The following is a 27,404-nucleotide window of genomic DNA, read 5'->3' on the forward strand; positions in this document are numbered from 1 at the left end:
TGTTGTACATACATCTTTTTTGCTGCATGTTGTGAGTTGGTGAGTAAGAGGATAATCTCTCCAAAGCAGTAAAATGTCAAGAGGGATGATAAGAATGTCAGCTGGAATTCTTACAGATCCCTACATGTTGTGTGACCTGGGAGCGTGTAAGTATCCGCAATGTGAGTTTGGATTTCTGTGGATACATCTCTGTACATAATTGCCACAGGGGCACTTGGGGAAAACCCTAAATAGCAATAATATAATATGGTTGGCTGAAGTGATTAGATGGTAACCTTCCTGTTACTGGACTTCATTTATTCCCCCCTTTGTGCAATTTGTCCAATGGAAAGATCAGCACCTAAGTTGAATTACAACTCTGCAGACCATTCTTCCAGCTGTAAGTAAACTGTGTTCTGCACTTGCTCTGCACTCTGAGCACGACATTAGCCAGCCATGCATTATTTCCAAGCAACACAGAGGTAGATGGAGAGAATGAAATAAGAGATGGGTGTGGTCAAGATGTGTGACCTACAGTGTGTTTGTGAAACTGTAGCAGGAGCAGCAACTGGACTGAGGAGAGGTAGGCTTGTGGTCCAGCTGAGAGTAAATCTGAGACATAAACACAAAGTGGCCAGAGATCAATATTGAGGGAGAACAATTATTCACTATTTTTTATAAAAATAACTCCTGAAAACCAAGTGTAAAAAGGATATCAAGCACAATCCATAAAACATAAGCTATGAGAAGAAGCTCCTTTCTTGTGGTCAATATTGTTATGACTTCAGCTGCATAACAGTGAGTGTGATCCTGCAAGAGGTTAAGATGAATCGATAATAAACTATTCCTGGAGTGTGTTTACACTGAAGTCCCTGCTTGGCCAGACAGAACCACACATGCTCACTTGTCCTTTTAAGGGGAATAAAGCTGAACTTTATTTGAGCATGGAATGTGCCATATCTTTGCCTTTGAAAGGCCAGCATACTGCTTTCAATCAAAGGCTTTGCAAGGTGCTTTAACAAAGAGAAAACTAGATCACATGCAACAGTGGAAGGTTCTCTAGCTTTGGCAAACACAAGAGGTGGAATGTAACCAAATACATATTTATGGCGCTTTTCTTGGGTTATTTGGACTACTTCAACTCACACTAGATTTCAAAACGTTTTCTATAAAAAACAATGACAGGCGAATGAGGCATTATGCGTCTTTGAGTCAGCTCTCCTAACAGAATAGAAGTGAAGCTAATTTGACACCAGCAACATTAAAGTATGAACTACATTAGTGTAAATATGGCAGGATGCTCCACAGGAGACTTCTTCTGAGCACTTTTACTTCGGCAACGTTTAAGTACACGTTTCCAGTAGTATTCTGATCTTTTAAGTGAAGGACGTATACTGGAAGTAGAGTAGGCTACTTTTAGATTAGCAAGGGATCTGAATACTTCCTCTACGACCGCAACAACTTGTGGAAGGGGAACGGGTTTGTGCGCAATCGCGTATTTCTGCGCAATTTTGTAGACGCGCATCTCCGCGGCTTTCTTAAAGTAAAAGAAAACAAATAAATAATTTGTGGTTATTTGGGTACAGCTTTATTAAATCAAGGTTTACCCTTTTAACGGGTAACTTAAAAAATAATTATTAAAAAGACTAGAACTCCTACGTTATTATTGAACATGGCAGTCCGGACCAACAGGTGGTTTGGAGGAAACTTGTAACTAACCAACAAACAACGGCAAACAAGAGTAGTCTAAAGAGATGAACACCGGTCAGTGATCATTTGCTCAAAGATCAGTAATTTTAGTTAAAAACTGCATCAATAACTCTTCCTTCGTTTCAAACTTACTTGTTTCTGGCTGCTGTTCTGTCTTAAAGTGTTTGAGTCTTCTTCCTGTCAGTCAGCCAGTTATAATCCCATTGACTTAGCTGGGGTCCTGGTCAAAGCGCACGGAGGTGTCCACAGCTCGAGGTGGACACGGTCCTACACGGGGGACTAGGGAAAGGGGCTGAAGGCGCCGCGCGCTCCACGGTCATTCCCGAAAGCCAGCGTGTGACCCACCCTGGCGAGTTAAAAATAAAGTTGGCGCATCCAGTACATGATCTGTGCGCGCAGGGGACGGACATTCCTGACAAGAGCTGGTGACTCTAAATGGCAGAGACACTTCTGATGTCCTGTGCGACGCCTCCCGCCCCAGCTCAATGCACTCCACCCCGCCCCGAACGGGTTCTAATCGCGCACACGACAGCCACCCATCTACCGAGACCCTTTCAGAAATGTCACCTCCACGGCCTGGAGGATCGGCCTGGACATGGAGAGCGAGCGTGTAGACATCTGAGTGTTGGTCTGATAACGCAGTGATATAAATAAAAAGAATAAAGATAATTGGGACTGACATTATCTTATTAATCTGGAAATAATTAAAGAAGTAGCGCAATCTAATGATATTAAAATACAGACCCTTACAATAATATGTTGGAAATCCAAACTGAACTGACGCCCACAAGAGAATAAAAACTGTTTCTAATCCCGAAGCACTTAGAGAAATATGACAGTTTTTAATAATAATTCAGTACAATAGTTTCCAAAAAGTTTTTGATATCAGCACTAAAGATACTTCATGTTCTGCAAGGTTTTGATGCACGTTTAACAGTTTGGGTGTTTAAATAAAACGTGGACAACAAAATTTCACTTGTTTTTTTTTTTTTTTTATTATTTTTTTCTAATAAAAATTGCCAAATTACAGCTTATTAGCAACAAGACGTGTGGTGCTTATAATAAAATACACATATAACAAAATTAGAAAAAGATAAATAGATTTTTTTTAACACAATGAAAAATATGCATAAAAGGCATTAGTACAATAAGATGTATGGAAGTTTGTTTTTTGCCATTTTTGCCATCCATAAGTCAAAAACTTCAAGTTAGGTATCTAAAAACTTTGATTTACTCAGAAGATTGAGTCACTAAGTTGACATTTTGAGATACCCAACTCAAAATTTTGTTTTATTTTATTTGCTTTTTTTCAGTGGCAGGAACAACCTTCCATACAGCTGTTACTGCATTCCTTCACTTGTCTCTTTTTCTTTGGTGCCTCAGGGACTATGTTCAGTTGAACGCAGCGCTGCGGCTGCAGAGCCAAACTTGAGATGACTCCAAATAATATGGCTTCATATCCAGATACACGAGACCCGGCTTTGACTGAGAGCAGTGCTGCCTCATCTCAGCTTAGTTTAAACACTGTACACATTAAAACAACAAGAACCACTTCACAATCCTATTGAGTTTTACTAAACATATAAAAAGGTTTGTGCAAGGAGCTGAAAAGACAGCACTGCGGACAAAAAACAACTATAAAACACATTCAACAGCATTTCAAACTGAAGGCAGGAGGAACAAAATAAATAACAAGCTTCAGAAACGAGCGGGAACAAAAACCCTTAAAAAAAACTCTTCTCATGCAGATTCAGGGTACCAAAACTTATGAGAGCTTAACACTTGGTTAAAACTTTCTATATTTAAATCAGCAGGTTGCATGCTTGACATGAGGGCACGGACCAGCATGTTCTGGTTCAAAACTGATGTGCCCTCTTGCCCTTGAAAGTTGTTATATCCAAAAGGTTTCCAACTTTCCTCTTCCTTGTTTGGCTACAGAACTTTTTAAGAGAGTTAATTAACATTTGCAGCTACAAAACAACTCCTTACCATTCCTCCACGTTTGCCTACATGGTGCTACTGTATAATATAAAGCTTACATATCTTCTTTTTCCATTTTTGCCAAAGAATTGCTATGAAACATTTCAAATTCGCATTCTGCTGAATTAATCTCACTGAGTGTGTGAGGAAATGCTGCAGGCACGCAAATGCAGCAGGAAAAAAACTAAAAACAGTTTGTTTTTTCTATCACTAAATTATTTTGGGGGTATTTTTTTGTATTGTGCGTGTACAAGGAAGCACTAGAAAGTGTGCATTGGTGGATTTAAAACATCAACAGAACTGTTTGTATCCATAAGTCAACGTGTAACAGATAAAGTAAACCCAGGAGAAAATATAACAGAGGAGGTAAATGTCTGCTACTTATCAGGGTAATATAGGATTTGGAGAGGAAACTTAAGTGGTCTCAACCTAAAAGCACCTAAAAGGAAAAGGCAACAGTTGTAATGCCAAGTCATTCACAACATCTAATCTTTGGTAAAACAGTTTTGAAAGTATTCATGTGCATCTACAAATATAAAAAACACCAATATTTTACAAAAATACCTTCATTTAAAAACAAAACAACAACAACAACAAAAAAAGCTGCTTTAATTTTCTGTCTGGATATAAAAAAAAACAGTGCCCTTAAAATAACAAAAAAATAATCAAGTAAATAACATTTCAGGTGCAAATTCAAAAGACAGACCAACTCCGTGATGGAGACGGTCTAAGTGCTTGCTGCTAATGCGTCTTCCGTGTGTCTTGTGGGTTTCATGAAGAAAGGAAAACGTCAAGATCAGCGATGACGGCTGCCTGTCGTCTGGCAACAGTGTTCAGGAGACGGTGAGGAAAAGACGGAGTTCCTAGGTCCAGCTGAAAATAAACACAAGAGGAAATAGAGATGACAACAGACATTCACATGTGGTACAGTCTGTAAGTGACACTTTGTTAGGTATATTTGCATATTTGTTGGCTGCACATCAAGCTGACAGGAGTGACAGCTGGTGTGGTCTTCTGCTGCAGTAGGCCACTGATTTCAAAGTTTGACCTGCTGTGCATTCAGAGATGCTCTTCTGCAGACTTTGAGTGGTTATTTGAATTACTCTTGCCTTCCTATCAGCTTGAAGCAGTCTGGCCATTCTCCTCTGACTTCTGGCATCAACAGGACCAGTGTTGTCACTGCGTATTTTCTCTTTTTTGGACCATTCTCTGTAAACCCTAGAGATGGTTGTGTGTGTGTCAGCAGTTTCTGAAATACTCAGACCAGCCTGTGCCACATTCAAAGTCACTTAAATCACTTTTCTTCTCCATTCTGATGCTCACTTTGAATTTCAGCAGGGTGTCCCGGCTATGTCTACATGCCTGAACGCGCCAAGTTTTTTCCAAGTGATTGGCTGATATTTGCATAAAGAAGAAGAAAACAAGAGAGAAGTCCTTTTCCCTGCATTTTACCAATAACTGAACTGTGCTGGTATCAGCTTCTCCTGCAATAAACTATAACTTAGCTAGAAAAAACAGAAAGCAAAAAAAAAAAACAACAACCTTCACTCCATGAAACCAATTTCCCTAATAGTGAAAAGCCTGCCAATGGAGAGCCATAAAGTCGTCCTGCTGTTTAGATCAGCACAATCAACCTCAATAATCAGCTGAAATGACTGCGATTTACTGGAAGTTAAAATGCAGACTTCAACTCTGCTACCCTTCTAGCGGTTGCATTGCAACACACACACCTGCCAGTGCATTAGGTACACTTATCTAAACCTAATACGGGAGGATGCGGAAGTATGTTGATAGTAATTCACTATATAGAGGTATTTTTGCCCTGATAAATGAAGTGGAATCTAATTCAACAGCACCACAAACCGCAGCCTCCAAAATGACCCCAAAAACAGAAACTGAACATAATAACCTTCACAAAGGTAGGATTTATTGTTGTCTTTTACGTGACATTACTTTTGTACCCAGTAAAGTAGCAAATGATGCATGAGAGCCTGTGGATGTATTTACAGCAAACACGTTTTACCTGTAGCAGGTAGATGACTCTTGTTACTTTCTTTTCATTATGTATGACTGGTTGCAGGATCCAGCAACTGGGTAACATCTCCCCGCGGATGGCATCCACACTGGGACGAGGGAGAGACTCCTCAAACACAGATTGCATTGCCAGCACACGCAGGCCACCCTGAGGCAGAGAAAACAACATCAATAAAACAGGTGGCGCACTCTTTTGATCAGTCGACAGGCAACTGTACACCGACACCAATAACCAACAGCTGACATGATTTCCTCCACACCCCCTGCCTCTGGGTCAGAGTGTTGTTTATGCTGGGTTATTTGTAAGCATGAGAAGTATCTAAATAGCATGTTTAACATCTTGTGGATGAGCTGTTAAATTGCTTTTTGCACTACAAATTAATGTTTTTTTTCTTTGTCAAGCTAAAGTGTGAAAATGCTGCACATTCTCCCTGAACCCTGCAGCCCCGGCTGGTTGGTGCTGCAGCTGTGCTTACCTGTTTGGACTGCGTGCTGATGCAGCAGAAGTCTCGCGGCTGGCTGAGGTGACAGGTGGACGGATCTGTCAGAATGTAAACTAAACAAAAATGGAGAGATGTGTGGAAATGGTCAAATATAGCTGATTAAAAACTTGGAAATAAAGCAACTGGAGCAATGTGATAAAAGTTCAGGACTAGAAACTGATTTGAAACTATGTAGATAGACAAACCAAACAGCTGCTGCGGATTTTATTTGCAGTGTGATGTTTGAGCACAAGGCTCCTTGTCAGACTTTCATGAATACAGTAACTAGCCTACTCATAATCTATCAGGTTGGTATCTGCTCCTTTGTGTGAGGAGGAACAGGAGGAGCAATGCCAGAGCTCTACAGAATGAGCTCCAGTGGGCCACTCATGTGCATGTTTATGACCCAAACTGTCAGAAACAGACTCCACAAGGGTGGCATGAGGGCCTGACTTCATTTTGTGACACCTGCGCTTACAGCCCAGCAACGTGCAGATCGACTGGCATTCGCCAGAGAACACCAGATCTGCCACTGGTGCCCCATTATCTGTACAGATGAGAGCAGGTTCACACTGAGCACATGTGACAGACCCTGAGGCTGGAGATGCCATGGCAAACGTTATGCTGCCTGCAAGATTATCTAATGTGACCAGTTTGGCAGTGGGTCAGTGATGGTCTAGTAGGGAAGCATATGCTTGGGCCAGGATTAAATCCTCAGACCCACTGTGGGCCCTGGCTTCCTCCTTGTGCCTGAACTTATGTGGCCAGAGTGTACAGTTAGGTCCTGGATGGCGATGACACTAATGCCATTGATTGGCCCTCATGTCCCTCCAATTTGAATCCAACTGGTGGATCCGATGCTACCAAATAGCACCACAGGGTATCTACATGCAGGAACTCATGTTTTGATCCAGGTCTGGAAGGAGATATCCCAGGACACCATCCACCATCTCATCAAAAGCATGCCCAAGAGTGCATACAGGCACGTTGGGACCATAAAACTTGTATATTGTGTTCAGCAAGATCTAAAGTGCTATTTAATTGTCCCCTTAATTTTTCTGAGCAGTGTGTATTAAGCATCTTTACAAATATACAATAAAAGTCACATACAACGGCACTCTTTGAGGCACCAGCTGTTAAAAAAATATCCCTTCCCTCTCTGTTGGTCTTCAGTTGTGCAGTCACAGACAAATTATTTCAACAAAACCTTTTGTAAAGGAGTTTCCTGCAAATACTGACTCAGATAAAAGGAACCTGCAAGGCTCCTAGTGTCTCATGACTCTGGCAGATCTGTACAAAATACAGTCTTTCAAATTGACATTTTTCCATTACCTTCAAATTAGACACTATGTTAAGGAAAAGTTTTCTAATTATGAAACTGTCTCTCCAGGCTCCAAATACTAAACATCAAAGTCTGTTGATTGTTTTTATACTCTGTGTCTTCAGCGTTTATACAGGAAGTCTGGGCCAAAAACGTGAACACAGAACTGTCAGCAGAGTTTTGGGAAGAAGCGATGTTCCTCATTCATAAGTGTTTTGTCAACTTGTGCTATAGATCCAGTACAATATGATGCATAAGTTGTATTACTCCAAAGCCAAATTGTCCCGCATTTTTCTATCAATATCCTCTCAAATGTTTCAGGGCTGATATCACCTGGCATCCAGATTGCTCTGCATATAGATGTGGTGGTTGCCAAGAAATGTATTCATTTAACTTGAACGTCTAACTCTTCACATTAGATTAGGGGATGTTTATTTGTTATACAAATGGGAGAATTACATATGTCCAAACCAAATACTCAGGGTAGATTTTACACTGCCATATTACCTCTCACAAGCAGTGAGCTCCACTTTTCTCTCAGCCAAATAAGATGTGGAATTTTATTTGTTTTTGGTTGTGTTTTCATTTTTTTTTCTTTCTTTTTGTATTTTTTTGGGCCTTTTGTCTTTATTAGATAGTGTAGTAGTAATTCAACAGTACCACAGACTGCAGCAAAAGCAGTAACTTTGTACAGGAAGGCAGGGAGAGAGAGTGGGGAAGACACACAGCACAGGGCCTCAGGTCAGACTCAAACCCAGGCTGCTGCATTTCAGCCTTGAAGCACATGCTCACATCATCTTTAATTCTATGTATAAAATAAAAAATGTCATATTTATGATACAATACAACTTGATATTTTATTTACTATGTACATAAACTTTCCATGCAGTTTGTACTATGCCTACATAGGAATAAGTACACAAAGTAAAACTTTACAAAGAATGAAGATTTACAGAACAAGAAAGTAGCAGAAGTAAGAAAGGTCTCTTAGTGGACTGAAGGTATTAAGTGAAAACACACTGCAGGTGTGAGAGTGGAGTTGGCCATGTAATAAAACAAACTTGGCAGTGATGAATGAGCCTATGCTGTACCATGCTGTAGTACAGATAGTTAATGGATGCAGATGCATCCACTGAAAAGAATTTGCAGGCTCTATTAACTGCTTAGCAGAAATATAAATAGTTTTGCTGTCAAGATAAAAGTGTAAATATTTTATTTTATTTTTAAGATTTGCATTTTAGCAGAAATACAAATCTTTTTGCAAGGTAAACGGAATGTATAAGCTCACCTTATACAACTATAATTCATCAGTTTTATTTTATATACGCCTTTCCGGGCATTGCAGTGTTTTACTTTCTGAACTCTCTTAGAAAACAGGCATCATACTTTATAAGATGATCATGTTTTAACTAGTAACACTATGTCAGAAGAATAGAGAGGAACACCCTCTGGATTCAAAAGGGAAAGAAATTTGAAGTAGCAAGAAATGGAATATTTGTAATATTCAGGTTAACTCAAGTTCTTGATTGACTGTACTGACATTCCAACTGCTGCATATGAGAATACAGACTGGTTAAGGATATTAGCTCACCAAGCTGAGTGCTGTCATCTAGTGGTCGTGTCCATACTGAACGAACTGACTGATTGTACATGTGGCACTTGGACAGCTGGGAGATTAGGTTCCACAGGCTGTCCAGGGGTCTGTCCAGCTCCCCAACCCCCAGGAAGCCATGAAGAGATGGGCTGGAAGAGGGTTTGTAGTATGACTGAATTCCCCGTTCTTCTCCTTGGTAACTGGGTAAACACAGACCGACTTCATTTTAGTAGCACGTAAATGATATCTGTGATGTGAACTGTTTAATGCTCAAGGTTATCTTGGAGCAAACAAGGAGGAAATCCTGAAACGGTTGGGGAATGCTCACCTCCATCCTGCTGTGGCTTTGCCCATCACCAGGCTGCCAAAATCCCCTGAGGCCGCTAGTCGAACCTGTCAAGAAAAAAAAAATGTCTTAATCAAACTCACAAATAAATATCAGTGAGAACAAACTGAAAACATGGAGAACTTTTTATAAAGGATAATTAATTACTATGTGGATCTTTAAACATACATTTAAATTTAATGTAAAAATTCTCATTAGGTTTATAAAAAATGTCTCTCCTACAGCACGTTTTTCTACATTTGACTTGAAAGCCAGGCGTGCATTACCTCAGCCAGAGCTCGACCGAGAAGACTGAATGTGATGTCCTGATAAGTTGTCGATATGGAAGACGAGGAGCCAACGGATGCTGTGCGTTGACGTGTACAGGCTGGAGATGAAGTCATCAGAGGTTCAAACCCACTCTGCTTGACATCTGATAAGACACAATAATTAGTAGTGAATTTAGATACAGCGAAGAAATAAGTAAAGAAGGAGGACATAGACAGTGGGGACAAACCTGGGCAATAATCTCATTTAATTGCTTTCATATTTAACAAGTTGCCAAAGATTCCAAAGAAAGTAAATATAAATCCTAAAATAGTGATGACTCATCAGGACATCTTACTGAAATAATTATTCTTGGGAGTACATTTGAACATAATCATAATCACGACTATTGGCCACGTCTGTTTGGGGTTGGTGATTAACTGTCCTGCTGTTACCTCGGGCTGACAGCCACCCTCTCTGTGTCTTCACACTCTGCGGCGCACATAGAGGAGGACGTGTCCCAACCTTCAGCCCTTCATTCCTTGTGATCTGAACAAAAAAAAGTTGAGATAATAAGAATAAAAGTCATTTAGATCATTTATTATCATTTTCAGTCTTATTTCAAATCTACTCTATCATGTAATATTAATGTACAAACCTGTCCTGTTTGAACTGGTCCGTTTCCCTGCTGTAGTTGGCTGGTGTTGCCACTGTTGTACCCTGACGTTGGTCCAGAGGAAAGACTCAGATTGGATCCGGTGCACAAAGTACTGTTGCTAATCCGTGTCCGATGCTTCAAGTCATCCTGTACAACACAAGTCACCTAAAGTCAAGTTCATTTAGCCAAAACTATCGATCCAAACATTTGTAACAACATCTAAATGCTGCACAGCACACAACACCCTCTCTGTAGACAGTTTTAGACAAGATAAAAACTGGCTGGGATCCTTAATTATTCTCTGTGATATGGGTCTGGCTGACCTTGTCTTCCTGAGACAGGGCCTGCTGCTGTAGCCTCCTCTTCTCCAGTTCAGTCCGTTCTCGCAGTCGCTCTCGTGCCTTTGCGATCTCTGTCCTGGCTTCTTCCCGAGCTCGACCATAGTCACGCAACAGCTGCTCAATGTCAGATGGACACTGACTTTCTTCTCTTGGAGGATCTGGCATCCTTTGGTAAAACAATTAATATTCAACTATATTGTCTACTCATATTATAAATGATAGTGTATGCATGAAATGTGAGATTCAAGAGGCTGTTCTGCTTTCGTTTTGTGAAACTCAGCATCCCACCTTGTGCTTTCTATCACTTCTTGGCAGAGCCTTTGAAGATGCTCCTTGCGCCGACTGGGCATGGCAGCAGATTCAAGCTCCTGAGGACGAGAGTGAGGGTGTTTGCTCGGACTCAAGCTACGAGTTCTGCGGTAAGTCTGAAGGCGTTCCTCCCTCTCCTGCCTCAAACCCTCAATACTCCTGCGGTGCCTGTGGGATCAAAGTAAAAAATAATGTAAAATGAGGTTTAAGAGGAGGCCACTTTTACAACACCTCAATGTGTCTGTAGTATCACTTAAAGTGTTTCGTGTTCTGAAAGTTTGCATTGAATGCTTGGTCAGATTTGTTTTTTTTGTTTTAGTGCTCAGCGTTAAACATTTTAAAGCTAATCTTGTGTCAAAACAGAGTATAAGTATCAACTGCATCCTTACAGATCATACAGCTGCTGTTTTGTGGAAGCAGAAGCTGGTGTTGCGATCTCTTCTTTGGACCTCGGGGACAGCATCTTTAGCAGTGCGTCTGTTTCTCCTAGCCCGTAATGGAGCTTGGCCTCTGTTAGCTCAACAGTCAGCGGTGTCGGGTTCATGTTAAGGCTGACCGTCGCCATCACCTGCTCTCTCTCCTGTCGCAGCTTCACTATCTCCTTTGCCCTCCTGTCGCTCTGCGCCACCGACTCCGCATTTGAGCCGAAGCTTTCCACTTCACCCCATTCAGCGCAGTCTCTGCGCTTGTTGTGGTCACTGGTAAGAAATGTGATCAGTTTGTTTGAGCATTTTGACTGCTGATGATTGACCCCTGACCAGTTGGTGAACTTGTTGTGCATGGGCAGGTCCTCTGGAACTCTCTGATTATTTCGACAAGGAAGCACATCCGCAATAGGCTCAGTGTTCACAAGAACATCCGTGTTGCACTCACTGGGCACCAGTGACATCACATCATCCCCTTGTGGTTGATCAGTCTTGGAGCTGAATGGTGACAGACTGTAGTTATCAACATTAAAACCCCCAGAATTAGATACAAGTCTTCTAAAGTTTGATGCCTGCTCTTTGTGCATATCAGTATGTTTTAATCTGGGAGAAATGTGGCTTTGCAAAATGAAACCATTAGCTGAAGAAGATGTCCACTGTGGGGATGCCACCACCCATTTGGAATTGGGGTTGTTGTTGACCTTGTCTTGGTAGTTCACATTTCTCCCATCAGCATCTGCATACGTTTCCAGTGATGGATTTAGGCTCGAACAGCACTTATCTGATCGTTTAGCGCTCGTGCAACTACTTTCACTCACTTTCTCAAGTGAAACTGATTCTAATTTGTCAGAGGATGAATCACAAGCCTGTAAGGACATCTGATTGTCATCAGAAACAGAAGGAATGGTAAGGCTAACAACCTCATTACATTTAGCAGGACATGTTATTGCCTGCTTTCCTTTATGCCTCGTACGTAATCTTGCTCCCACTGTAAGAATAGGAGATGATGCACGGTCTGTATAGGTGGCCTTTTTCTTTGAATGAGTAGATGTGTGGTGTGTTAATGAAGGGCTGTGATTTTCTCTGTAGTAGATTTTTGATGACCTGATTTCGGGTACTGCAGTACTTCTGCGGCCCAGTGCTTCAGATGTGCTTGGCTTTGAGACTCGAGAGGTAGCAGATCTTACACGTCTTTGACAGTCAGCCGCCGCCTTTACACAAGGTTTTTTGAGAGGGTCATTCGCAGACTGCGAGGAAGCAGAGGTGTTAACCCTCAGGTCAGGCATACTCTGCATCTTTTCAACTGTGTTAGCTTTTGTTTTTACCACACAGTGCACATTTTTGTCTTGAGAGACACGGACAGCCTCAGAACCAATCACTCTGACTATCACATTGACTTCATGAGGTTTAGACTTTTCACTGAGTGACTGAAGAACAGCAGCTTCCTTCTCCGCTGGAGCTACAAGCCTGTCAGTCTGGATCCCAACATCTGCAGCTGTCTGAGTTGAGCAGTCTCTCTTAGTGCCGCCATTAGACTCAGTGTAAGACGTGATACGATCTAAGAAGTTAATACTCCTTGAACTAGACTTGCGAACTTCACCTGTCCTCATTCCCTGGACATCCTCCAGTAGGTCTGAGGTGCTGTCGATTAACTTGGAAATGTGAGCTGACATGGTTTCCATACTGGCCCACGTTGGACATTCTTTGATATCCACTTTGTTTTTCTGTGCCGCAACGACATCAGTGTTGCTCCTTTTGTGACGATCTTTCCTCTTCAGAGAACTACAGTTCTTACCATAACCCTGCATCTGAAGCTCATGCTCAGTCTGAGTACTGTGTTCACGTGTCCTCCTTTGTGCGTTTGTTTTGCTCGCTTGGGACTCTTGCTCAGACGAGTAAACGAACATGATTTCATCCGCTCGACTGGAAACATCACCAGGATCACCTGGAACATTGCTCACTGAAGAACTGCTGTCTGCTGTCAGATTAGCAGGGCAACTGCAGATATTCGCAAATGCCAGTTGACAGGGTGTAACCTGAGATGTTTTAGGCGCTTGTTCTTTATAATCCTCCATACTGCTTAGAGTGCTAGAGAGCCCCTTGCTTGTGGCATATGTGCTAAGATGAGAATTAAAAGGAGAGTTCTGCCCATTCAGACCATTATCAACGCTGCAGCACCTTGTTATACGTTTTTCACAGCTGTTTAAAAGTGGTGATTTACTGGCTAGGTCAGCAGCACTTCCAAACACTGGGTTCTTATAGCAATGTTGGCTTGAGCCATCATCTTGCCACTGGTGAACAAAGGGGTTGATGTCACTGGATTCAAAATGAATAGGGGAATCTTGAGACTTTCGTGCCCACTGTGGTTCCTTTCTGTTTGCATACGGGCTGATTTTTTTCATATTCTGTGACACTGGCTGAAGAGGTAAGGAATGATTTTTTTGGGTGTAACCTTTGCTAAAATTAACCTCACTTTTGCCAGGATTGCCATTAGAAGATGTCTTCATTTTCAATTTGTTTGCTGACACTAAAGTCGACACTCCTACGTTGCTACTTCTTGCCTGTCGGACTTCAGGTTTGCCATTATTCTGAGTGTCAAGCTTAACCCATTTAGATGCCAGCCTGCTGTGATGCATCCTAGCGGTTTTGTTATCCTCCTCATCCTCATCTGATGACTTAAGAGAGGAGTCAGAGGAAGATGTGGGACAAGTCTTGATGTGAGACTTTCTGAAGCGCTTAGTTTTGCCTTTTTGTGGGATAAGAGAAGAATTACCCAGCATGCCACCAGCTGTGCTGTTCTTGGGCTCTTTGGACACTACAGATCCGAAACATCTTCTATTTCCGACGAAGTTTTCCTGTGGCATTTTAGATTTTGACTCTGCCATGACTACTTGATCCTGTGGCACGAATGGATGGGTCCAAGTCTCTTTGTCATTTTTCATTATACAATCTTCGCTGCTATTGATTTCAGTATTTCCATTAAATTTGGAAAGTGACTCAGATACGTTTTGGGATTTATTGTTGCAGCTACTCTGAGCCAAGTTATCAGAATCAGTCTGTCGACAGCTGAACTCTTCCTGTGCTGTGACAGGAGGTTTGCCTCCTGTTGTGGTGTCTCCTTCAACATTTCTATCAGGGCCAGCAGATCCTTCCAAGCAGACATTCTCATCAGTGGGTGCGTTCTGGTTGCCGTGGCTTCTGTCCGGCTTGAACTGATGTAATCCTCCACCAGCTAACGACTTCATGGCTCCAGATATTTCAGGACTGTTTTGGAAATTTTGTTGAATCATCTCTGATGAGTTTGGTTTGGGTGAATAATTATTTTTATGGCCAACATTACATGAGACTTCCAAACCAGCGTTCCCCAGAGCATTACAGCTAAAATTCACTTTCATGCAGCCAGTGGCGAAAAGTGTCTCAGGGCTTAATTGGTTAGGTTGCGGGTATGCCTGCTTAGCATTCAAAGCTGGAGCATCTGTCTGGCTGTCCACTTTTTTTGAGCAAATATCAGTGATAGCTGGACAAAGATTTGTTATTATTTCATGTTTGCCTGCATCATTCATTTCATTTCTTGCTGAAAAGGCATCACTTAGTGAGAAAGGGTTGCCAGAGTGCTCACACCCTGCATGGCTGCAAAGAGGCAGACTTGAGTGGATATTTGGAAATGAGTTTTGGAAAACACAATTGCTGAAAACGTGCTTGTTTAATGTTCCATCAGAGAGGTTATGAGCATTGTCAATCTTTTGCGTCACTTCAGCACATTCAAGCATGCTGCTGCCATGGTTAGTCCCCAGTTCTGCTGGCATATCTGAAGCCAGGTGCTCGCTTTCATCCGCTGTTTCCAGAGTAGGACGTCTGTTCGGGTTTGTTCCTTCTTCTACGTGATTACCCCTTTCATCTTGAAGATGTTTTTCTGTCCATCTGCGTTCATCACGGTTTGAGCTTAAATGACTTGCAGGTGATGATAAGGCATTCAAACTCTGACTCATGCTCTTCCTGGCACCATCACTATCCATCAATGACAAATTCACGTGCTCTTTCACCACTTCTGCAATTCTCAGATCAATAGCGCTGCAAATAGCTTCTGACTTGCATATGTGTTCTCTTCTTTCTTTATGTTTTCTGAGGTTATTCACCTGATATTCTCTCCTTTCTGCTTCTGCAAATTGTTCCTTTGGTGCTACACCTCCCTTTTGGACTACCATATTATCTTCTGAAGAAAAACTGTTCTGTGAATCTTTGTCACGACTCTGCTCCCCAAACTGAGTGTCCTCAAATATCTGACAATTTGGTTCAAGTTTCCCACTGATGCAATCAGATACTGGCAGCGCAACTGAAGACATTGTAACTTGTGTAATGCTGCCAACAACACAAACACAATCAAATGCTCTGCTGCTAGTTTCTGCTGCAGGTTCTTCTTCTTTAGAGTCACTGGTGTTATTATTGTCATCAGGGCAAATCTTCTTATGACTGTCATCTGATGCGTAGCAGAAACTTGCCAACTCCCTGCTGTCCCGTATATTTGGAATTTTCAAGCTGCCTATAAAACCATCTTCTTTGTCTTTGTTCCTCTTCCTGGAATATTTACAAGCTGATTTAACAACTTCCTCCTGTAGTGAAGTGGCCTGTTCAGTGTCTTGGATTTCATCACTTATAAGCAATTTATCTTCAGTATTCCTAAACTTACACTGCTGGAAATCTCTCAGCTTTTCTGTTCCACCATCTAGACTGCATACTGCGTCCGTTTCAGTGGCAGGTTTGAAGGGACTTCCAGCTCCAGGCACCGCAGCCAGTTTTTCATGTTGGTTGGAAGGATTTGTGCAGAAATGCGATACTGATTGAGAAAAGCTGCGCATTTCGGTGTCAGAGGGCATTGAAATGTCAGACATCATAGTGGGAGAATCTTCAATCTCCTGAAGCAAATTTGATGTTGCTTGTGTGGTGTGGGGAATCTCAGTCTCCATTTGATCCAACTTTGGCAAGGATGCTGGATGCTGATTGTAGCAGGAGTCTGGAGTACCTATAATAATGGGTTCTCTCATTTTTAGGGGCTGTCCTAAACACTCTGCATGACATCCTACGTCCTTCTGATTATCAGACATCAGGTTATCTTTTGGTGTTGCTAGCGCCTGAGAATCCCCCAAAACTTCAAGGCTGTGCTCCTGCACTTTTATGTCTACACCCTCAGTGCTAGTGGATGTAGAACTATGGCTTCTAGATCCAACCTGAGAGTCTGACAGATTCATACTAGTTGGACTGGGACTACTGCTGCTGTTCTCTACATGTCCGAACACAATTTTTCTGTGTAAAGGTAGAGAATCCCTGTGCATCCTGGGACTCTCTGCTGCATCAGTGGAGGACCAGGCATCAGTGAGCACCAACAGGTTTTCTGGCTCCCTCACACTGCAGCTGCTCAGAGAGCGTGGGCTGCTGGTTAAAGTGGTCTGTGCATTCCCAAAGTCCTGAGTCAATTTATGTTCAGTGTCTCTGAAATCTGCTACTAATGAACTTTGAGAAGGAGGCTTCATTGTTGTATCAATTTGTCTTGTCTTTGGGGAGCCTTGTTGGCTCCAATATGCCTCTGTTGGGATTACTAGAGTTTTTTGACAGCTGTCCCATTCTAAACTGGTCTCTGCTGTCTTATTGTGCAGCATGGAAGAATCAGTGGAGTCTGTCACCAGCGAATAAGTTGGTACCACCGTCTGGTTAAATCTCTGCACTGTTGAGAATTTGCTACTGCTCTCCAAAGTCAATGAATCTTTAGACATTTGACTGTCTTCACTCTCCGCTTCGCTTTGAGCCGCATCCTCGTGTCTCAGCTGCTCTGCTAGAGCTGTGGCATAAGCGGAGGACAGTGAATCAAGAGAGAAAAGGCTCTCACAGTCTGATGTTCCATTATCCCAGACTTCTGGCTCTTCCTCCCAACCAACCAGTCCCTGCTGCCCATCCATCCATCTACTAGTCTTGCTCATCAGCGCCTCAGTGCTATGCCACCGCCTTTGTCTGATGTTCTCGAACAGAGTCCTTTGGTCAAGCTCCTCACACGAGACTGTATTTTTAATGGCACATTTCCTTTGACTCATTTTGGTGTCTTTAAGGCTCTTATCTCTTCTTTGTCTCCAGTGAAATTTACTTGCAATCTTTCCAAGAGGCTTGGGGACTTGTCTATTCACACCTGGGGGAGGTTTTCTGAACACTTTGGACAGAGCTCTTTTTATCCTGGGCCCCACAGAACGAGAAAACGATTTGCTGATGGTTTCTAATCTGCTCTTATCTGCATGGCAAGATGTTTTCACATGCATAACAGGGCCATTCTCAGAACTAGGTTTGTCTGTTAAGGTTCCCTGAAATTTTTCTTTGCTGACTCGCAGCGAACTACTTCCAAGAGGCAACTTCTGTGTACCCGTTGATTTCTGGTCTGATCTGTTCTTAAAAGATAGGTCTCGGTTTGGAAGCAGAGGTTTTCTTTCTGGCCGTTCCCGGCAGAGCTGGGCTTGTGGTTCCTCTCTGGCAGTCTGTGTGATGTTTTCAGAGGAGCTTACTTTGTTCCGACAGGAGTGATTTTGCTCTGAGAAGATAGAACCAGAACAGCTTTGGGTCCTTTCCCGGGGAAGACACTCATCCGAAACCCACTTCCTGCTACCAGTAGAATCAGATGTTGTGGGTGAATTTAAGGTCAGTTCTGTGGATCTGTTTCTCTTGAGGAAGTGTCTGTTGGAGGGAAAAAAGAAACACTTTATGACTCAGGACCTAAATTTAGGAAGTAAATAAGAGGTACAAGCAACCAAAAAACTAAAAACTAAACAAGACAACTGAACAGCTGAAAAATTGCTTCCTGAACCTCATCAACAGGTTTTATGTATCCCTTACCTGAAGACAGGTGTGTGCTGTGGGTAGAGTCGGGACAAAAGATCAGCTGAAAATGAGTGTCTACGAGAATCAAGTGGTCGTCCTTTGACCTTTGAGGGTGATCCAGCCTCAGGAGATTCTGGGCTGTCTGGTCCTGGAGGCAGAGTCTTTTCCAGCTGCTGTAACTCTTTCTTAGCTTCCAATAGATGCCGCTTGCTGGCTATTCTCTCCAGCTGGTAACGCAGCCTTTTGCGACGGATGCGGTTTTCGGCCCGGCAAAGAGCGTGATGCTTTAGTAGTTCATCCTGCACTGCATTCTTCCTGGCTCTTACCACCTGGGATGGACAATCCACTGAAACATCGTTCTGATCCCTGAACACATGACCTGTTAACCTCTCCAGGAGGGGTGCAGGGAGGAGGTCTGCTTGAACTCCAGACTCTTGGGTGATCCTCTGCTCAACAGTTGTCAGGTGATGTTTCTCCTTCAAAATCCACTGCTTGACTGTTGGGTCAAGACAGACAGTAGTACATTATGAACACTGGAAATCTCTATACACACTCAAGATTTATCAGTATACAACATTCGGCATGGTTATCGCTTTTGCTTTAAAACAATGCAGAATTTCATTTTGGATTCTGATAAAAATATAGTTAGTGTGAATATGCAAAAAAAACAAAAGTTCTCACTCTCAGTGTGCTGCTGTTGGAGGTAGGCCTGCTCCCTTTCTAGCTCTCTCTCTGCCCGTCTTTGTTCAGCCTGAATCTCCTGACGCAAATTCTCCACATAGCGTTTCTGCTCCTCTACACGCTGCCTGGCAGAAGTTTCCTCACTGGGAGAGAAGAATGCACCCACCTGCTGCGGGAGATTCACTTCTTTGACACTACGAAAAGAGACACATGACACAGATGAAGCACGACTGAGAAATTATGATGAAATGAGAAGTAAAAAAGACAACCAGAGCAAGTAAAATGATCGTTTTACCTCACCTATGTGTAGTCTGACATCTAGAATTTTACAATTTGGTGGCAGAGAGGTTGAAAGCAAAGGATACTGTTGGGTTCAGCGTCTCAGCAGTAACTAAGCAACCCCTGAGCCTGAATCATAAACAGCTTACTGGGATTGTTCAAAAGGGTGGAGGCTAATGGAAACACATGCAACCTCCACAAAGAGGAGGGCCTTACGCATGAATCGACCGGAAGAACACTGGTATATTTGTAATTCTTATTAAATATGAAACTGGGCAGAAAAAAAATACCTGTTTATGCACATATATATTCACAGCTGCATTTTCACTTAGTGCATTTCTACAGGCAGTATTTACCTGTTATCAGGGGGCAAGAGGCAAAGATCTGTGTAGGTGCAAGTCATGCCACCTTCGCTGGCCTTAAAAGAAAAATAAATATATTTTAGTGTTTATATAAAAGATGGGAAATGTGCTCACATGTATACATGTAAACATGTATAATCAACATTCAAGCGCATCACCCAGTCTTCTGCTCATTATAAATATTTTCATGATCATCATCCTAATCAACAGCATCATATTCATTTTGAGACGAGCAGCACCTACCCGCCTGCGTTCCCGAAGGACAGCTGCCTCTGCCGGGTGGTTGAAGCGGAACTTATGCACTCCTCCCAAAGTAATCACCGTCCCTGGAGAGACAGAGAGACAAATATTTCGTCATGAGCTGTGCTAAATCCATGGCATTTTGTTGATGTAAGCTGAGGAGTCAAAGGTGTGTGTGTGTGTGCATGTGTTGCACTTTTATCTACTCTGTAAATTTTCAGGCAGGTGTGCATTTACAGAATTTTCTGCTTTGCTGAATGGACATTCAAACAGCATCATCAGGGATGCAAAAGTATGTCGAGGATGTTGCGTTTTTTTCCTGCTTATTTGAAGCACAAATTGCTCACAGCATGTTCTTTTGATTTTTGGATGAAATTCAAGTTTCGCTTAAGGCTGGCATCAATTAAGCTAAAGGCATCAACTGCATGCATTTAAAGTGAGACTCAGTCAGACTTGCATGGCTCAAATCCAAAATGAAAACATTTTTTTGTATAACATAGCCAATTTGTGTCACACTGTACGAGGAAAACCTGCTGGGAGCAAAAGACAGTGTGAACAAACTGTTCTGCTGGGGCCATGAGCTGACCTTGAGCTAGTCTGCAGGGCTCCGTGACCTCTCTGTCGTTGAGCAGGGAGACGCAGCCCGGCACTGGTCTGAGCGTCACCACACCCCCGCGGTTTTCAATCTCACAGCAGGCACTGCCCTGCAAGACTACAGACAGAATGCAGAACTGCTGTGATACATTTTGATTTGGAAAGCTCTACTGATGCAGTTACTCAGCTGCACAACATGTACAGTGTCCAATGCAACATTTAATGAAAAGGGGCCTACAATACATCCAAATAGCTGTAATGTACTTTGCACTTTGTCTGCAATATTCTACATGATAAACTTTATATTTAGTTGTTACTTTGTCTTGTCTAATACCTATTTGTGGTTCTTCAAATTGGTCCTGAGGTCCAATGCGGGTAACTCCTTCCTGTTACAAAAAAGTTATTCTGTAAACATGGTAGTTATATTCAAAATCCACATAAACAAACAAACAAACAAAACATGTACCTACTGGACATTATCTAACAAACAAGCAAATATTTTGACACAAAATCTACAAGCACTTAATTGTTGACTTAAATTAAATGCCTATTAGCTTGAGGTGCAATCAGATCTTCTGTGAAGGGTTTTAATGTCTAATCCTTCACTTACCTGGCAGAAAAAAATGTCATTTGTTTACTCTGAAGTCTTATCTAATGGGATTAAAGGCTTTCTTATTTGGTGTCAAGTCCAAATATGCTCCCAGGTGGCCTCAGTTCTTCACATGCACCAAAGAGTGTAACTGTCAGGCCTAAGGGTATGTTTGTCATTGTCAGAATCAGGACAGCTTAAGCTCCCCTGAGTCCTAGCCTCAGAACTAAGAGCCTCTTATCCAAGTGAGTTTTATGCATTGCGGAAGGTATACACAAACACATGCACACACACACACGTACGTAGAGGGGAAATTGACAGGACAGTTGGAAGATACAGTGAAAAGAAAAGGCAACAGAAACGCACCTTTTCTCACGAGCTTTTCTAGAAGAACAGAAAGATATAGCAGTGCAAGGAGTGGGGAGGAAGGAGATACAGAGGATCTAGTAGAAAAACAGAGATGATTTTAGTCAAGTCAGCTGACAAAACAGTAACTTGAGATTTCAGAAAAAGAAGAGCAAATGCAAAAGTTTGCATCCTGCTGTTCATGCAAAAATGTGTATTTTTAGTGTTACAGCGTGCTTATAAATGAGAGACGTGCATCTCCTGAGTTAAAAAGAAACTCACACAAAGAGAGAAAGAATATAAACCCTGTATTTCCCTTTTTATGATCATACCCTGAGGTGATAAAAGACAACACCAGTGCTGAGAACATCTCTATCAAGGGCAACAAGGTGTGGCTGGAGGGAGTTGATGAGGAAACCAGCCCGGTCTCTGTTGATGTCCACACTGTACTGCTCCAGCAGCTCCTTCTTGTCTCTCCAGCTCTCCGACCAGTCCTTTGTCAACTGCTCCACCTGCAAGAAAGAGGGCAAAGTAATGTCACAAAGAATGAGAGGTGATAACATCTGGCAGGGAGAAAATGTAGATACTAACAGCTGCTAAGACAGTGTCCAGTCCTACAGATAGTAGTAGTATTAAAACAAGTTGTTACTCCTACTATGGGTAGAATGGTTTGGTTTGGTTTGTTTAATATAAATAAAGTTCCCAATTTCTTCTAGTAAAGCAGAACAAGAAATTCCCAGTGACTTATTTTAAAGGTTCAGTTCATTTCCCATCAAATACCGGAGGTGTCTAATCTTGTACAAGATACATGGTAAATATTGGAAAAAGCCCCAACCTGATGACAACATTCCACTGAAGTCACACTTGCTTAACGTGTCAAAGACTCAGACAGGCAGATGTAAGCATGTGTGTCGACCTTGTGTTACCTTTAGCTCGTTCTGCAGCACGATTTCAGAAAGATTTCCATCCCTTTCGTCACTCAAGGATGGACTGGGATTACGTTGCTGTCAATCAAGAAGGTAAAAAAAAAAAAGATCAGTCAACATACTGTGCAAAAGGAAAATGTCACACAGACATCACAATGCAATTCAGTCTTTACCACCTAAGGGGATTAGAAATGTCACCAAGATATAAAGTACTGTATTAAGGATTTGGTACAAAAACTTGTAATGTGGGAAGCTATTTTATACAAAACCTTACAGTACTGGGAAGGATTTTTTTTTTTTTAGCAAGTAAATGCAGCGGAGCGTAACCCCGGGAGAATCAGAGACATGCTCTAGTGATAAAAGGTCACCATACCATTTCAAAGCTGAGCAGCATGCTCTTCAGCCTGTCAATCTCCTCTCTCAGTTCCCTGATCAGGCGAACATTCGCATCCTGCGCAGAAATCAAAGTGCACATTAACCTAATCCAAACAATTAGATCAAACATTAAACCTTGGCATCTGACTCCAAACAACCGCTAACCTCATTAACCCGTGGCTTGTTGACAATATTTCTGGCATGGGCAGCATAGCGCAGGGTGCTCAGGGTCTCGTTATAACTGCTGGCGGAGGGTGAGACCGCTACAAGGGAAAACACACACAAAACACAAGCAGTTAACACTCACACTGCTTGACATAAATTCAGTTTGAGAATATATATGTAAAAATTAATTACTTGCGGGAACCTGCAGTTTGAATATATAATACTCACTTGCAATCATAATGGTCTTGGAGTTTCCACCCAGACTGTCTTTCAAAAGCCAGGTCAGGACTGAGTCTCTGTAGGGAATGAAGCAGTGCCTCCTCCCACCTCCACCTCCAGACAGTGAGCTGCTGTGGCTACCCACTGTGCTGCCATCGCCCTCAGAGGCCACGCTGTTGATACTCTGGCAGCTGCTTGACATTTGGGAGTTCTGAGCTGTAGAGGTGGTGGCAACAAGATTGAAAGATGTACACAAAGAATATATGTGGATACTGCGTAGATTTATGCAATTGAAACAGAAATAGTAAAACATTTTATTTACCAAGGGCAGAAATGACAATGCCCAAAGTAACCAGTGACTTGTTGATGTTGGAGCCCTCTGTCAGTCTATCCCTGCAGTAGTGGGGATCTGCTCTCTCACTGCCAGACACAACATAAACAAGCTGTGAGGTTTGTGTCATATCATTCAAAAAATGACTAAAGATGTAAAAATGTGTGAAATGGGGAGTTCAGAAATCTGAGGGCAATAGTCAGTATCCACTAGGGGGCACTTTTGTCAATGACTTGGGCTAAAATTATGTTGATGAGGGGAAAAAAGGGGGGACATGGCATGACAGCAGGAAATAACATTTTCACCTCCCAGCCAAGTCCACCAGGTTAATCCTGCTGACAGTTTCTGAAGGAAGGTTGTTTTCTAGTATAGCCTATGGAAAAAATAAAAAAAAAAGAAGAGTAAATGACCTGAAGTCTGCATATTTATTAGTGAAACTGATAAATATGCAGACAAATACAATACTCCGGACTATTATGTGAATATCAGGGGGAAAAATTAGATTATGCTGATAAAACAGTCTGAGTCTGACTTTAGGTAAGCTGTGACAGAGATGATGACCTGCGTGTACTGAATCGTAAAGATGGCATGGGATCTGCTGCTGGCGTCATGGTTGTGGGTTGCTGCGGTGATGCGGTTGGCGATGCCTTCCTCCAGAAGGTCTATGGCCTGTTTGCAGTCTGAGACCACATGTTGTGACAGGTCTGATGGGAGAGACACAAAGAGAATCTGAAACATGAAAAGTTGTAGTGTGAACCCCAAGCGAGACTGAGTGCAATCCAAATTTTACTGCACATCACACAAACCTTCTAAAAACATGAAACTGAATGGAGATAAGACAAAAAAAATGTTGCTATGATTATTTGGAGGGATTACAGTGTTTAGAGGAAAGAAATATGGGAAAAGACACAAACAGGAAATGCATCAATCGTTGCTCCCAGCATGTGCTTTTTAATATTTCCCACAGCATCTAGAAATAACAGTTTCTAACAATGCTCTACTTCCAGGCATGAATCACCAACATAACAAGCTGTTAAACATGTGCACACGGACCATCGTGGAGCCTCCTGGCTTTTTATCATTTAGCCACTTTCTTTTTGTTTTTGTTTTTTCTAAGCTGGTCATTACAAAGGGTTAAATTATTTAAGAAAAACAAGCGTGGCAGCAAAACAGTGTTTGGATGGAAAGGCACTGAGTGTTTGGAAGTAAACGGGATATGGTGTGTGTGGAACTGCTTGGAACCACAAGGAAATGACTTCACTTCCTCTGGCCAAGTGGGATTTCTCCTGATACAGACAATGACTGGATGTGAGGCTCTGACTATGGAGAGTCCGGCGGATGGCAGGGAGAGAAAGAAATGGAGGGAACAAGAGGGAAAGGATGAAGAGAGGAAGGGGAAAACGAGTCTACAAGAGTCTAAATTTGAATCGCAAAGTCTCATAATCCCAACTTAAAATAGATGTGACTAAAACTAAATCAATAATAAATTTATACATCTCCAAGAGTTAGCCTTTTTCTTCATTCTCTTAGCATGACAGTTTGACAATGATCCACTACTGACAGCAACTTCTACACGGTCACTGGACACACTCACACCTTGTAAACAACACAAGCAAGACATCTTAAGAGACTTTTTTCTGACTTCTACGTGAGTGCGCATGCATGCGAGCTACTTTCAGCTTCTCCCTTATTCACAGCGGGTCGCTCTGCACATTTAATTTGGCACACCAGATGCCCTTCCTGACGTAACTACAAAGGGATTTGTGTCTCCTCAAAGCTGGTCTCTTAGATTACCTTTTTGTGCATTATCGCCTGGAATTGCTGGGTCATGTTTTAAACATTATAATGAAATTTGTTTATCTTGATTTGAGTTTTATTTATGTAGATTGTTTAAATCCTCTATTTAGCAGTGGAAACTAAAGCTGCGACTTCCCCCCCAAAACTCACCTTGTACATAGGGTCCTTTCTCAGGATGTTCTCTAACTCTCAGCGAGGCTCTCTTCTTCTGCTCTCCTCCCTTCAGCAGATCTCTCACACGCTCGTTATAGATCTCCAAGAAGCTGCCAGGACAGAGATAGGACGATATCCTTAAGTTAAAAAAATCAGCTTCAATACAGTGTTAGGAATTGATTACTTAAAGTCTTTTATATCTCTATCATCACTGCGATGCTCATCATAGGTCTAGGTTAGTTCATTATCTGTATTTGATATGTCTCTCTATGTTGCTTTTTTTTTTTTTGGAGAGCTGACAAAACACAAATACAACAAACACTGGCTGTATTTCAGCCAGGTAGTAATCATGGCTACCTGGGCAATGTTTTGAACTGCTTAGCAAATCAAATAAGTGGGAAACCATGTCTATGCTAGAGAGATTATAATCTTCAAATTGTAAAAACCCTGTAGTTTTCCTTGTAATAAGCATACAACTGGCAGCTTTGACTCAAGCGGTAAGTGAGCTGAGTGCTCAGGTGTCCAATAATGGCAGGGTTAGCGGTTTGATCCTCAGCTGCTCAAAAACCAAAGTGTCCTTGTAGAGGACACTGAACCTAAAGTTGCTCTAGATGGCAGCTCCGTCCCCACTGGTGTGTGAGTCCATTCACCATTTATCAGTCAAGGGCATGGAGAAAGTTCTTTATCAAATGAAGAAATTTTCCCAGAGAAGTTGGAGAAATTGAGTCCTGTTCTTTAATCCATTATTATTTTAAATTGCCGTTCAAGATGGAACTTCTGCTCTGGGTCTCAGATTCTATCAACCCCCCCCCCCCAAAAAAAAGTGCGACTTATAGTCCAGTGCGACCTATATATGTTTTTTTCTTCTTTATTATGCATTTTTTGGCTGGTGCGACCTATACTCCGGAGCGACGTATAGTCCGAAAAATACGGTAAGTGATTTTGAACATGGCCTGGTTGACAGGCTGGTCTGAGTATTTCAGAAACTGCTGCTCTACTGGGATTTTCCCACACAGCCATCTCTAGGGTTTACAGATAATGGTCTGAAAAACAGAAAATATCCAGTGAGCAGCAGTTCTCTGGAAAAAAAAAATAGTATTTGACACCAGAGTCTACCTGGGTATTGTTGCTGACCATGTACATCCCTTTATGACCACAGTGTACCCATCTTCTGATGGCTGTTTCCAGCAGAATAACACACCGAGTCACAAAGCTCAAATAATTTCAAACTCGTGTGAGTCCATTCACCATTTATCAGTCAAGGGCATGGAGAAAGTTCTTTATCAAATTAAGAAATTTTCCCAGAGAAGTTGGAGAAATTGAGGACACACACAAAAAAATGTTTTAATTTTCTTGGTTACAGGTTTTCAGCATAACTTTACCATAAACACTAATTTGAATTTAAAACTTTAGGAAAAGGGACAAATAGAGTAATTAAAATCAGCAGACACAGATTTATACAATAAAGCAGTACCTGATCTCCACTCTGCTTGAGTTCTGCCCATCTGGAAAAGTGTCTTCAGACTGAAAGAGACCCTGTGATGAAAGAAGAGCTGCAATTTACCTACAACACCGGATACTCAGGAAGCTGAATGCTCACAGTGCTCACTTTATTCATGTCACCACCTGCATGAGTAATAATTATTACTTATTATAATCAACTATCTTACCCGACAAATGCGAGGAGTCAAGCCCATGGAGTCCTAAAGAAAATTTTAAAAGATAGTGACCAACATTAATTTGATAGCTGTTATGTACAACTGGGTCACAACATAAGGATTTAATAAAATAAATAAAGCATTTACTGTCTCTGCACCAAGATCTGGGTTCACACTATGTATAGTTGCATTCCCTCCAATACCTTTTATGATAGTAGTTAAGGCATGAAAAAAATGATCTAATATAATACACTGATTCCAGGACTCTCCTCACCGGTGTCCCCATCATGGTGTACGTCTTTCCAGATCCTGTTTGGCCATAAGCAAACAGGCACACATTGTAGCCCTCAGACGCTCCAGACAGCACCGACACACCCAGGTCCTGGAACACCTGGGAATTAACATACACA

The 27,404-nt window shown here is 42.0% G+C and overlaps 2 protein-coding genes across 3 annotated transcripts in view; both read right to left on the reverse strand.

Annotated features, from left to right (window-relative positions):
* Positions 1–2,119, reverse strand: part of sptb (spectrin, beta, erythrocytic) — a 42,125-nt gene extending 40,006 nt beyond the window's left edge. Inside the window, exon 1 of the mRNA XM_030718133.1 lies at positions 1,822–2,119. The gene's annotated coding sequence lies outside the window, so the exon portion shown is untranslated. The remainder of the gene's footprint in view (positions 1–1,821) is intronic.
* Positions 2,120–2,745: 626 nt separating this feature from the next.
* Positions 2,746–27,404, reverse strand: part of stard9 (StAR-related lipid transfer (START) domain containing 9) — a 40,381-nt gene continuing 15,722 nt past the window's right edge. For both annotated transcript variants that reach the window (XM_030718162.1, XM_030718163.1), the window contains 29 exons: positions 27,269–27,385; positions 27,007–27,039; positions 26,811–26,872; positions 25,334–25,446; positions 23,948–24,090; positions 23,692–23,759; positions 23,378–23,475; positions 23,065–23,271; positions 22,837–22,934; positions 22,670–22,747; positions 22,297–22,374; positions 21,703–21,882; positions 20,771–20,822; positions 20,429–20,554; positions 19,846–19,928; positions 19,597–19,658; positions 18,962–19,155; positions 18,296–18,776; positions 11,390–18,136; positions 10,980–11,168; positions 10,674–10,857; positions 10,351–10,497; positions 10,148–10,241; positions 9,713–9,858; positions 9,429–9,493; positions 9,098–9,300; positions 6,180–6,259; positions 5,693–5,851; positions 2,746–4,542 (listed from right to left, as the gene is read on the reverse strand). In XM_030718162.1, the coding sequence (XP_030574022.1) occupies positions 4,441–4,542; positions 5,693–5,851; positions 6,180–6,259; positions 9,098–9,300; positions 9,429–9,493; positions 9,713–9,858; positions 10,148–10,241; positions 10,351–10,497; positions 10,674–10,857; positions 10,980–11,168; positions 11,390–18,136; positions 18,296–18,776; positions 18,962–19,155; positions 19,597–19,658; positions 19,846–19,928; positions 20,429–20,554; positions 20,771–20,822; positions 21,703–21,882; positions 22,297–22,374; positions 22,670–22,747; positions 22,837–22,934; positions 23,065–23,271; positions 23,378–23,475; positions 23,692–23,759; positions 23,948–24,090; positions 25,334–25,446; positions 26,811–26,872; positions 27,007–27,039; positions 27,269–27,385 (10,389 nt within the window). In that variant the 3' untranslated portion in view covers positions 2,746–4,440. The remainder of the gene's footprint in view (positions 4,543–5,692; positions 5,852–6,179; positions 6,260–9,097; positions 9,301–9,428; positions 9,494–9,712; positions 9,859–10,147; positions 10,242–10,350; positions 10,498–10,673; positions 10,858–10,979; positions 11,169–11,389; positions 18,137–18,295; positions 18,777–18,961; positions 19,156–19,596; positions 19,659–19,845; positions 19,929–20,428; positions 20,555–20,770; positions 20,823–21,702; positions 21,883–22,296; positions 22,375–22,669; positions 22,748–22,836; positions 22,935–23,064; positions 23,272–23,377; positions 23,476–23,691; positions 23,760–23,947; positions 24,091–25,333; positions 25,447–26,810; positions 26,873–27,006; positions 27,040–27,268; positions 27,386–27,404) is intronic.

This window comes from Archocentrus centrarchus, chromosome 22 (genome assembly GCF_007364275.1).
Source record: "Archocentrus centrarchus isolate MPI-CPG fArcCen1 chromosome 22, fArcCen1, whole genome shotgun sequence".
Lineage (NCBI taxonomy): Eukaryota > Metazoa > Chordata > Actinopteri > Cichliformes > Cichlidae > Archocentrus > Archocentrus centrarchus.